General features: G+C 38.3%; 4 protein-coding genes across 4 annotated transcripts; 2 read left to right on the forward strand and 2 right to left on the reverse strand.

Annotated features, from left to right (window-relative positions):
* LOC18603631 (bZIP transcription factor 53) lies at positions 2,323-3,347 on the forward strand. The gene has a single exon (XM_007035712.2). The coding sequence runs from the start codon at positions 2,760-2,762 to the stop codon at positions 3,216-3,218; it is 459 nt and encodes a 152-aa protein (XP_007035774.1). The 5' UTR covers positions 2,323-2,759; the 3' UTR covers positions 3,219-3,347.
* LOC18603632 (probable bifunctional TENA-E protein) lies at positions 3,781-6,063 on the reverse strand. Its single transcript, XM_007035713.2, has 3 exons — positions 5,650-6,063; positions 5,239-5,459; positions 3,781-4,334 (listed from the first exon to the last, which is right to left on the reverse strand). The coding sequence occupies exons 1-3, from the start codon at positions 5,803-5,805 to the stop codon at positions 4,019-4,021; spliced, it is 693 nt and encodes a 230-aa protein (XP_007035775.2). The 5' UTR covers positions 5,806-6,063; the 3' UTR covers positions 3,781-4,018.
* LOC18603633 (nicotianamine synthase) lies at positions 7,658-8,771 on the forward strand. Its single transcript, XM_018119790.1, has one exon. It carries the CDS (start codon positions 7,711-7,713, stop codon positions 8,662-8,664), a length of 954 nt encoding a protein of 317 aa, XP_017975279.1. The 5' UTR covers positions 7,658-7,710; the 3' UTR covers positions 8,665-8,771.
* On the reverse strand, positions 9,148-10,503 carry LOC18603634 (DELLA protein RGL2). The gene has a single exon (XM_007035715.2). It carries the CDS (start codon positions 10,501-10,503, stop codon positions 9,148-9,150), a length of 1,356 nt encoding a protein of 451 aa, XP_007035777.2.

Below are 11,977 nucleotides of genomic sequence, written 5' to 3' on the forward strand. Positions count from 1 at the left end.
TCTTGCTCCAGAACTGATAGAAGGACATGTGATTCCATATGTCAATCAAGTCAAGCCAACCCCCCCCCCCCCCCCCCCCCTCTCCCCCAAAAGCAAAGAAATTAAGAAGGAAAAAGAAAGGGGGGCAGGTTTAGCCTGGATATACAGTTCCTGGCCTCCCCTCTTCCCACTGCAACAATGGTCATCTGGCAACCAAAAGATATAAAATGCTAAGGATGTGGAACTGGCCATAATACTGATTTGCAGTCAACTGTCAAAGTGGGCAACCCTTGTGCTGCCTGATCTAGGATGCATGCTAGCTAGCTACTCAGACTTCAACTATATCTGCTAATGCAATGGACATATTTTCATAAGCAAGTGTTCCATGAGCAACTGAACTGTGGGTTTTACGCCTCTTGTTGTAGAATCTACTGTACAAATAACTTTAACTATAAGACTGAACGGCAAAAAGTTTCTATTCAGTAGTGTAAATTAGATACATGGTGCAAAATTCCAGAAAAGATTTCTGTTTATTTGAGTAAAAAATTTCTAACCCATCAAGCAGAACTGCTGGGTCGAGTTTCTTATGAGATTATCAGACCAAATTTACAGTATTATCTATTAACAACATTGGTGGACTCTTATCTATACAATCTCCACCTACTGTAGTTTCCTTGGTAGGGCTGCATGTTACTATTTTAGCATGACGACTGACATTTTTTTGGGGGGAGTACATGACAAATGACATCATCATCATAAATTGGGTACGGCTGTTTCGCATTAAGCTTTGTCACAAAGATAGATCCAAGCTAGCCAGATGAGTTTTTTAAGTAAAAAATGCATGATTCCACCCTTGGCTCTAAGCTGTGGTCAGAGCAGAGCACTGCGACGACTAGAAAGGATACATGTAAGCACCAGTTTATAACTATGACAGAAAGTTATGAATGATTTCAAATAAAACTTAAGTTGGTATGAATTAAAGATGTTGCAGATGAGATAGGCTTGAACTGAGACTTCTTTTCTGCATGAAAATTCTTCCATTTCATAGCCATTTCAGGAAAAAATTGTGTTAAATTACATGGGAGTGAGACGAAAAGGAAGCCTCTAGCTGCTTGGCTGCGCAGGCACACGAATGCAGAGACGTAAATGCATAAACTATCTTCACACAAATCAGGACAAAAATGGTGCTCTTACTCACATGTAGGACCATGGAGATTAACTTTTTAAGAATATCTGCAAAAGCATTGACGTTTATAAACAAATAAAATCTTAATTCGGGTTGCAATTGGACTAAAGTTTGCAGACAAATTTAGCTGAAAAAGGCCACGCAGGACCACCTTGGCCTTTAGTCTACAAAAGCAGCTAACTAGATAAGGACATGAAGAAAAAAAAGGTGGATGGGGCAGTCACAACAAAGGAAGAAAAATACTAGAAATGTGAGTGGATAATGATAAAGAAACTTCAGGTAAGAAAAACGACTTCCCTTAAGAAATATTATATAGATTCCTATTAGCACCCCTTCCTATGAGTACCCTCGAATGTAAAATTATGTAAAAGATGTTATATGAATATGAAGTGAGACAAAAGACTTTTATTTAGATATCAAGCACGATAGAAAATTTTATTCTGATTATTATTAAATTTTATTGTTTTAGATAAGGAGAATAAGAATTAAAACAAAATAAAAAGGTGAGAATTGTTAGTTGCCTTATCTGATAGTACTGCAAATTTTTAATTGACTGTTGCACCAAGAAATGAAGTCTTAGGCTTTGTTTAGGGAGGAGAAGAGATGGAAACAATGGGCAAATTAGGAGGGGAGATGGTTATGTAAAACAAGGGGAACCTTAGGCATAATAGAAGCTCAAAACGGTGATTCAGCCTTTAGATTTAACACGAGAATTAGGTGAAAAACAGTGGGGTTAAAATGGATCCTTGGACATTTATAAGGAAAGACAGACACAGCCTCATGCTAAGCAATCTTTGCCGTCCCAGAAAGCAGGGGAAAGCATGAGATGGATGGTGCCATGGAAGAAATTTTCAACTGATCAGTCCGTAACCTAGAGAAATTAAAGGACAGTCGAAACCAGCTGTGACAAAAAAAGAAGTTCATTGTTCATGTGATTAACAACTTTGCAGCATACATTGTCTTTGACCAATGGCAAATATAGAAATGGAACTGTCAATTGGATTAACACACGTTTCTCCGCCATTCACCAACCCCACATGGAAGATTCCTTCAAGCTTCATGTTCATAATCCTTAATGGATAAAGGATAAACCCTCCTTTTATTTTTTTTATTTTAATATTGTTTCAGGATGAACCCTTTGTCTTTATATATCCCCCTCTGGAAGCTCCGAATTCTCCACTTTTCAACTCTTCAACAGCTTTCTTCTCCTTATCTTCACCCCTTTTAAGTCCTCTAATCACAACCCTCTCTTTTGTTTCTCAGCCCGAGATTTCTGTTCTGTTTTTCGTTATGGTTCTGCCTTTTTATCAATAAAATTTTTCTTCATAAGACTTATGATATGAACTGCCTTTCTTCATTCTCACAGATTCTTTTCTTCCATTCAGTGTCTGTTGTCATTCTTCATTGGTTTTACGTCTTCTCAATAATTTTGGTTTGATTTTTCCTTTTTTGTTGTCATTATTTTTTGTTTTCTTTTGGCTGCAAGGAATTCTAGTTTGATTTTACCCGAGTTTTACAAGTTCTTGAAGGTACTGTATTACCTTTACTATCCTAGATTCTAAGGCTGCTGTTATTCTAATTCTACCCCAAGAAGATGTCGAATCCCCTCCCACAGACGAGCTCAGGGTCTGAGGCAGATGCTCGCTGCATGGCCATGGATGAAAAGAAGAGAAAGAGGATGCTATCAAACCGAGAATCTGCAAGACGATCACGAATGAAGAAGCAAAAGCTGTTGGAGGACTTGGTCAGAGAGGTTGCTTCTTTGAATGTAGAGATATGCAGGAATGCTGACAATTATGAAATTTTAATGCAGAAGACTTTTGTTCTGGAGTCAGAAAACAATCTCCTGAAGGCCCAAAAGTTGGAGTTGGCTCAATATTTAAGGAATCTGGAACTGATGCAAACTCACATGGACCTGTTGCAAATGAACTTGATGCAGCCTGGAAGCTTTTCCGATCGAACTGCTGACATCAAGGAACCCCATTTGGAGTCTTGGCAGTGTCATGGTTCTGGTCAGCCCATCATGGCCTCTGTTGGGATGTTCAACTATTAAATTTTGTTCCAAGACTTTGGATTTCTCATGTACAAAATGACTAGATTCAATTGGTTTTCTAGTCTGGTATTTTTGCAGTTTGTACATACATGAAATAAAACCTTGCTTCCAGTGTTTCTTTACAGTTCATCAAAATTGTTTGGTCTGTATTTCCCTTGAAGGAACCCTTGGTGCGTACCTAAATCATATGGATTTTGATTTCTAGATATCTATCAAATCATTTTCTTTTTCGTGCAACGAATTTCAAAGCAATAAAAAAACAATTCCTACAAGATAAGGCCGTTCATGGTTATCTTCTTCTCCCACATTCTTTTTTTTTCCTTCCCCTTTTTCCTTGCGCAAAGAATGGAATGCAGGTCAAATTTTTCATGCTATCAACCTACAACTATTTATTGAAGAACAAGAACAGCCATTTTCCTATTACATTTTGCTTGAGAAATTTCTTCAGGTCTTTCCAGAGGTTCATTCCATATTCCATAATCCAAAAACAAACAGGAATTTTGTAGGCTTCCTCTGCTCGGAATGGTCTCCCTGCCTCAAATGATACTTTTCAAGGTGAGAATGAGGAACAAGATAGCAAACTATTGATTGATTAACACATTGAAGATACAACATAAAACAATACAGACACTGTTTTAACATATTTGTCCAGTGCTATACTGTTTATAATATTGTGCAATCTCATAGATTTAGCAAGCTAATTCTATGCTTTTCTATGCTAAGGAAAAGTCATAGTTGGCACCTTCACTTCAGATGAGGAAAGAGGGCAACCTATTCAAATCATATCAGGTTCATAAAGTTCAGGTTCCCCCATGGCTTATATTCCAAAAATCAACCTCATGTTCAAGAACACGCAAGAATGTCACTTCGGCTTTTGTGATCACATCATCAGAAGCCTTCTCTAGCTGTCTATCGGCAATTTTTCTGAGAGCATTGCAGTACTGACCAAAACCTTCATTGCCCCATCTTTGGCAAGTTTCCTGAAGCTCAGGGGGGGGTTTAGTGCCATCTTCCAGGCAGTGGGCAAAACTCTCTTGATAGACAGCTTCAATCGCCCAAAAAGCTGTGATTGCAACAGTATATTCAACTTCTGGGCTCATTAAGCTCTCAAGAAATCTGCAATATAAAATAAACAATGTGTCTGCTTCAATATTTTAACTCAAGACTATGGAATCATATCCGATGATCAATAATACAATTTCCAAGAGCCTATTTAAGATGTCTTTGTGCATTAAAAGGAGAAAGTTTTAAAAGAGAATTTAGACTAGAACTTCAATTAAATCACTCTTTTTCCAAACTCTATAATAATAATTCTATCTAATTGATCTACATGAACCAGGATCTACCCTTTGATTCTTAAACTCAATATAGCACACCCCAGGTAAAGGTAACACATAAATGCCAAGAACATATATGCACAGCTCAATGCAAATCTCTCTGATGCCACAACTTTAACATGGGCTTAATGGCAGCAATGAAAAAACTAAATAAGAGGTTATCTCCTCTCAACTTTCAATTCAACTTTTGCAAAAGATAATATCCATTCCAATAATCTTCCAAATCAATTATATCAAGCTTCAATATATCTTCAAAGATCTTAATTGTTCTTTCATATTGACCATCAGTTTGACGAAGAAAGAAATTACTGGATTCAATCAAGAGACCATTTCTACCTGGAAATGATCCCAAAGATGAACACTAAAACACATATATCCATTGGATTAAGGATCACTAGGACTCTGACCAAGGCTTAGTTAGGCTAAGAAGTTGACAACTTGCAATGAGCAGAAACCCATATTCAAGAAAATACTCATTAAGCTCGTTCTAAATTGTACTTTAGACCTCCTAAACATTGGAATTCATGATTTAGCAACTCAAAGAAAGACATCAGATTGTCCATGAACACACATTTCCATTAGCTATAAAGGCACTAATATGAAATAATTCCAGAGTAATCACAGCAACAAGCATAATCAAAAGCAAAAACTTTTGGTAAACACCCTATATATAAAATGATTACCGGCAGTAATTTTGATTGGCCTTCTGAGGAACAATATCAGAGAGCTGAACGCCCCACTTGGAAGCTTCTTTCTTGAACCATGCAATCTCATCATTTAGAGCAGCCATACCTCCCAACATCACTTCCACATCATTACTACTATTATCTGATCCCTTGCAAGCTTTACTCAACACACTTGCTGCAAACGGCACAAACGCTCTAACAAATACGTAATCCTGCCCCTGAAGTTTTATTTTTTAAAAAAAAATTTGGGACCAAGTCAGTTCATATTATAAAGCATCAAAATTGGATTCAAAGCAATCAATTTTCCTCTAAAGAAACAACTTTCAATAGAGCTAGCATAGTAATTATGCCTAAATGTTAACAAATTGCTACAAACAGATTATCAAGAATAAAAAATCAGAAAAATACCAGCCATGTTTTGAAAGATGAAAGATCAATGTTCCCATCTCGAATGCTGAGGATGAAAGGGTGTCTAGTAGCTCCAACGTACAACAAACGGTGCTTCCTCAGCCATGTCTCAGTCATCAAGGTCTTACCCATTTCTTCCCCCGTCTTCCCCTCCATTTTTGTCCGCTTAACTTTTGTCTTTGTGTCCCAGAACGAGCTTCCCAGTTCCTAGTTAAAGAAATTTCTTCTCTTCACTTCCGCCTTCGCATGCGTCAACTTCGAGATTCACCTGTAACCATCCTGGCCGTGATGTTGGGCCGTGCTGGCCTGCTGGGGCTTGCGGAGTTGCGCTGAGAGACACATGTACTTACATAATGCGGTGACTGTCCCTGGAAATGTGTAGTTTCTTGGGTTGTGTTTTGGGAAATTATTTGGTCTGATTACCAGTCGACAGGTAGGCCCTTAACTTTAGAAAAATTGGGTACTGTTGGGCCTGGTGTGGGAATAACTTGGTCGAAGTGTAGCCAGGATCAGAACGTCAAAAACTTGAGTCTAACAGATGCATAGAAAGGTCAAATGAAGCAAACTTATTCACTCAACTCAGTAAATAAGTTATGGGTTTAGAATAAGTTAGGTAACTTATCAAAGATCAAATGAAATTTATTTTAATCACAAAATATATGGCATTGCTTTTGTTTCTGGGCAATCAAAAATGGCATTTATTTTCAGATTTATTGATTTATGAAACCATATTTTGGGGCTTTATAACTTAACAGCAGAAATTTACAGCAAAGGGCTTGGTACAGATAGAGTATGATGTTAGGTTAGGTTATGGAGGTTAAGCTACCATTGGTTTCTGCTGAGCCTAGGGAAGAGATAGTACTCTGCCGTCACCAGCACTCAAGCAAAAGTAAAAACCAGTATCAAATGATAGGTCAAAGGCAAGTGGAATGCAAAAGCATCATGTAGAAAGCAGACAGCTCCAAAAACAACTATGATTAGATTAGACAATGAATAGATTTACAACCAGTCAAATCAGAATAGAAAATTACAAGAAAAAAGCAGAAGCAAGAGGAAGAACCACATGGATTGCAAATTGAGAGGACTAGTTTCTGTGACAACATAGAATGTCGACATTATGTACTCACAGGGTTGACGGATGCAATGGCCCTCTTTTCTGTTGATTAGTGGAAAAGCACTACTATAACAACATTCCACCTTCTTCCCCCAGCTGATGCTGCTGCATTGCCTTGAACTTTACTGGCTGCTTCACATCGGTTATTCACAGTAAAATTGTTTTGCTACAGTTATATGTTGTAACTAAGCAAACAGATGAAGATATGCCTAATCATTCTTTTTGTTTTTCTTTTATGCTGGATTAAAGTACGCGGTGTCAGGTTTGGAATGTTTAGAACTTTAGTGCAGAGTGGCTAAATAAGTGGTTTTCCATCAATCTGTGATTGACAGGTACATTCTAAGTAGTGGTAAGAGGAGTCAGACTCAAACCCCCCCAAAGAAAAGCACCCTGTACGGGCATAGAATGCATTTTAGAGGTCATGCATGCCTCAATCCTCATAGTGACTAATGACGGTGATCATGACTTTACAATGACCTTTGGCTTTAACTTAGCTCCTCTTAATGTAAGAAAAAACTTGCTATCGTGTCATCTGCCGTACTCTTGAGGAACTCTTGCTTCTGATATACTAGCTAAAAACCAAAAAAACCTTTCTCTGACCTCTATGAAGTATTTTAAGTTTTAACCATATTTTAAATCCAACTTTTCTGTGACAGCATCTGGTTTCTTTTTCATTTTTGTCCCTTTTTCCCAGCGCTCTCCAATGGGGTTCAGGGGCAGCCATTGTGATTCCCCTCATGCTACAATCTTGTATGAGTTAATGGTTTTTACGCATTACAATCTGCAATTTTATAATTGGCCAATGAAGCAGTGGAGATTAAATCACCTCTTCAGAGAAGATAAAGCCTCCCCATATGCATATATAAGTCTTCAAAGGAGAGTGCCCTTGGCTTAGCAGGAGTGTATTGCTTCTCCCTGGATACTCCCTAAAATCTTATAGTGACATTATGGAATCTCATCAGGAGCTATTGGTAGCTAATATCACCAATCTCTATGAGAAAATTTCAAGGTTAGAAGACCTCAGTCCCTCCAACCATGTCAACACCCTCTTCACCAAACTTGTGCTTACATGTCTATCCCCAAGTGACATTGATATCACCAAGTTGAGTGAAAGAGTTCAAGAAATGAGATCCAGGCTAATTAAAGTTTGTGGGGAAGCTGAGGGAATCTTAGAGGAACATTTCTCTACCTTCATAGGATCTCATGCAAATCCACTTGACCATATCAGTATCTTCCCTTACTATTCCAATTACCTCAAACTGACTCATCTGGAATTTTCCATGCTGCAAAAAGAGTGCACCACACTTCCCAACCAAGTGGCTTTTATAGGCTCCAGTCCCCTCCCTCTCGCTTCCATCATCTTGGCTACCAAAAATCTAATTTCTACCTCCTTCCATAACTATGATATTGATCCATCTGCAAATGCCAAAGCCTTTCAGTTGGTTTCCTCGGATCCTGACTTATCAAAACGAATGTTTTTCCACACTGCTGATGTTATGAACGTGTCCAGTGGCTTAAAGGAATATGAAGTTATTTTCTTGGCGGCTCTAGTAGGTATGGAAAAGGAGGAGAAGGCTCAAGTAATACGTCACTTGGCTGAGTACATGGCTCCAGGAGCTTTTCTGTTGCTAAGGAGTGCACAAGGAGCTCGAGCATTCTTATATCCTGCCATTGATCCTTGTGATCTTCAAGGCTTTGAAGTTCTTTCAGTGTTTCATCCAACTGATGAAGTCATAAATTCAGTAATCATCGCACGCAAATATCCTAGGCCTATTCTCTCATGGAATCAAGACGTGGACTCTACCACCTTACCTAACAAATGCTCTGATATCCCGTGCTTCAATCCTCTAAACCATGGAAACATAATAGAAGAGTTAGCCATTGATGAGCAACTTTTGTGAATCCCCTCTCTGTCTATGTTCATCAAGGAAAAACGTACCCGAAAATGGGTCCTTGAGCTCTTTTCTTTTTTGTTTTTAATAATCTTTGAGCTCATTTTGATTGCAGACTTGACTAATGTACTTCCTCAATGATTGCACAATAAAATGGTTCTCCTTTGTCCTAATCAATTTTCCCCTCTAAGTTATAGCTGAGAAAAATATGATCTCTGTTTATATTTTTGGGTTGAAATTAGGATAAGTGATTATTGTCAACCAATGCATGCACATATTATCCTCCCTGCATGGCTTTCTAGGAGAAAAAAAGGAGCTTTTCTTTTAAAACTTGTATAACAAGCAAATAAAGTGAACTCCAGGAAAACACATTCCTTCTAGAAGATATCCCACCTCGTTTTAAAGGCAGAGGGAACTGTGACTGTGAATCAGAACAGGATTTCGGATTTATGATTTTCTCAAGACAATACATCAAAACATGTGCAGTTTAAGTTACAGAGCTGGGTCACCGAGAGATTTGCGTTTTACATTGCAATTCCTTCTTGGCTTGCTTTGTTCAAATAATTTCCAAGTGGAAAGAGAAAGAATTGGTGTCCCTTTCCAGTTGACAACTAGGGACTTCCCATTCCTACAACATGTGCAAGTATTTCCAGGAGCAAACTGTGTGGCCACCAAATTTGCTTGATACAAAGATGATGAACTTAGCTCTACTTCTACCAGCCCCAAATTCGTCAAACAGGTTCTCCAGGCTTCAATTTTCATGTCCCGGAAAATCCTATCTTCATCCTCTGCTGCAACAGTATTTCGGATCTCTAGACCCAAGTATGCAGCCTCCAAAATCGTCCTGTTTTGATCACACCGATCAAAACAATCTTCGAGGCAATCAAAATATGTAGTATAGAAAGACAATGCTTCAGAAAAGCGTTCCATGAAAATCGGAGATGTGTGATCTGCCTCAAACTCTGTGATTACCACAATGCATGGATTGAGGTTCTTAACCACTCTTATTATAGATTCCAAGCAATCAGATTGTGTTAAAGTATGTCTCAGCAGAAATCGGGAGCTGACGACTACAGCTTCATCATCATTTAACTCAAACATATCTTCACTGATGTCTTTGAGGTCTGTCACCATGACAGTGTTAAACAAAAAGGGTATGTTTAATGCTTCAGCAAAACGGGCCAGCCTTTTACCTGTCTCTTTCATCTTTGTCTGTGATGTTGTCCCGACAGCAGTTACTTTTAGAAGCTCAATCGAGCATTCATCACGAGTTGCAAGAGCTTGCATCAAGGCTGTGCATTGTGCTCCACTTCTAATTGCAAGGTCAATGAAATGAACCTTCTTTGCTGAGGCTACATTTTCTATGATTGCTTGGAGTCCAGCAAACTGTGTAACCTGAACGAAGGGAAGTTTTAGGGAACATGTAATGAGAGCAGGGTTCAAACTCACCATTGTCTCATCTGGATGCGATAGTTCTCCTCCCCTGCTTTCCCCAGCCTTTGATGTGGTTGCCCCAGTTTCTCCATCCATCTTCTCTCGAAGAGCCTTACTGAAATAATGCACCACCCTTTGTATTGAACTTCCAGCATTGGAAGACAAGAAATCACACAAGTTTAGGAACTTTCGTGCATGTTCAAACTGTCGGCTGTCAACCTTGTCAGCAGAAGCTAGCAGAAGAATTGCAAGCTCTACGTCTTTTATCTCATCACCAGAAAGATTAAAGCAACCATCATTGAAGAATTTGTTCAGCACAGAGAGATCAAACCATTCCAGGGAAGCAATTTTATTGAAACTTGCTCTTGCAATTTTGATAAGACTGGCAGCTGATAATCCATGGATAGAAGCCATGATTGAAGTATAAAACATTAAGAGATTGGGTTATGATTTTTCTAAGCCATGCACATTCCTTCTTTACTTCATTGATATCTGAATCATGTCACAGATATGGTTCAGATTGAAGGAATTCCAAGGCCCTTAACATTACAACGTTTCATTTATCTCTTCCAGATCCTCAAAAGATAATGATAACTCTAATCATGCCATCAGAAGAAGGAAAATGGAAGAATCAAACAAGGAAGGAAAAAAAAAAAAGGAGAGAACAATACCAAAAACTTGAACTCCAATATGCCCTTTTACATCCAGGAGTGAGATTGCCTTCTTATTGTATAAGCCAGTATTGTCTAACAACATACAGCTGGTTATGATAGCAACTCTTTAGTATTTTTGGAACTTTTTGATTTCTTGCTGAGGAATCCTATTCCAACCACATGCAGTCAATTAGATCCATAAGATGCCGAGATAAGCAGTAGGCGTTGAATGCAAGGCTAGCTATGATGGTATGAATCATTCTGAAAATTTGGTTTTGGATGCATAGGCAATTATACATGGAGTAAACTAACATTGTTTAACTTATTAATTCGGCCAGGAATCTTTAGCCGGCCATAATACATGGACAAAATTAACAGAAAGAATGTTTTCACTTGAAATTGAGTATATAGAGCCGGCAATGCAAGCTTCATGAAAGGAAAATACATGTAAAGCAACAAACCAAAAGTTTCCAAAGGGGAAAATGAACCTCAGGCGCATTGGCAAGGCTGGAAATGGTGGACAGGCATGTCTGTTGAACTCAAGCTTTGAACTGCTGATGTTCATATAGCAGTACTGATCTATAGAAGCATATAGCAATAAGATATTATTTCACCTAGTCAAATCATTCCCCATACCCGGTTCAAATGTCAGGTTTTGGATGTCTTTCAACATCTGACAACTAAACAGTTAAATAGTATTGATTCCGGAACATGAATCTTGGTATGTTTACTTGGTATGGAAGTTAATGGTCTTCATAAAATGCCTTGACCTCTTACCTGACCCTGTATGAATTTTCAGATTTAAGCCTAAGAAAGTCAAGGGCCATTCATACGTATTTCGGTAGATTAAGGGCCGGGAGGGGTTTCTATTGACACATAAAATCCTGCAATAGGATTCGCCATTGTTGGTCATTTCAAGACCTGATGCATATATAATCCATTAATTTGATAACTATATTCAGATAGACAGTGTTTGATATTACAATAAGCACTACGAAATTTTTAATGAACACAAGCATAGAGCTTTTATTTTTCACTTATGTCAAATACTGCAACGATCAAACAAAAACAACAAAGAACAGAAAAGTCACAACTCAAAGCAGCCTGGAAACTCTATCTTCACATGTGGAAAAAGACGAAGAATAAAATATCTTAAGCAAGACCAGGAGATAAAACTACCATCTCATTCACTGTTGATGATCATCCCATGGACTATCACGGTTGAACAGTTGAAT

Source organism: Theobroma cacao, chromosome 4, assembly GCF_000208745.1.
Source record: "Theobroma cacao cultivar B97-61/B2 chromosome 4, Criollo_cocoa_genome_V2, whole genome shotgun sequence".
Lineage (NCBI taxonomy): Eukaryota > Viridiplantae > Streptophyta > Magnoliopsida > Malvales > Malvaceae > Theobroma > Theobroma cacao.

Excerpts from the sequence above, each read along its gene's own strand:
- LOC18603631 (XM_007035712.2), top strand. The coding sequence starts at position 2,760 with ATGTCGAATCCCCTCCCACAGACGAGCTCAGGGTCTGAGGCAGATGCT.
- LOC18603634 (XM_007035715.2), bottom strand. The coding sequence starts at position 10,503 with ATGGCTTCTATCCATGGATTATCAGCTGCCAGTCTTATCAAAATTGCA.
- LOC18603632 (XM_007035713.2), bottom strand. The coding sequence starts at position 5,805 with ATGGAGGGGAAGACGGGGGAAGAAATGGGTAAGACCTTGATGACTGAG. Across the intron at positions 5,460-5,649 it reads CATCTTTCAAAACATGGCTG|GGGCAGGATTACGTATTTGT; the intron begins GTATTTTTCTGA and ends ATAAAACTTCAG. Across the intron at positions 4,335-5,238 it reads GCCAATCAAAATTACTGCCG|ATTTCTTGAGAGCTTAATGA; the intron begins GTAATCATTTTA and ends TTTATATTGCAG.
- LOC18603633 (XM_018119790.1), top strand. The coding sequence starts at position 7,711 with ATGGAATCTCATCAGGAGCTATTGGTAGCTAATATCACCAATCTCTAT.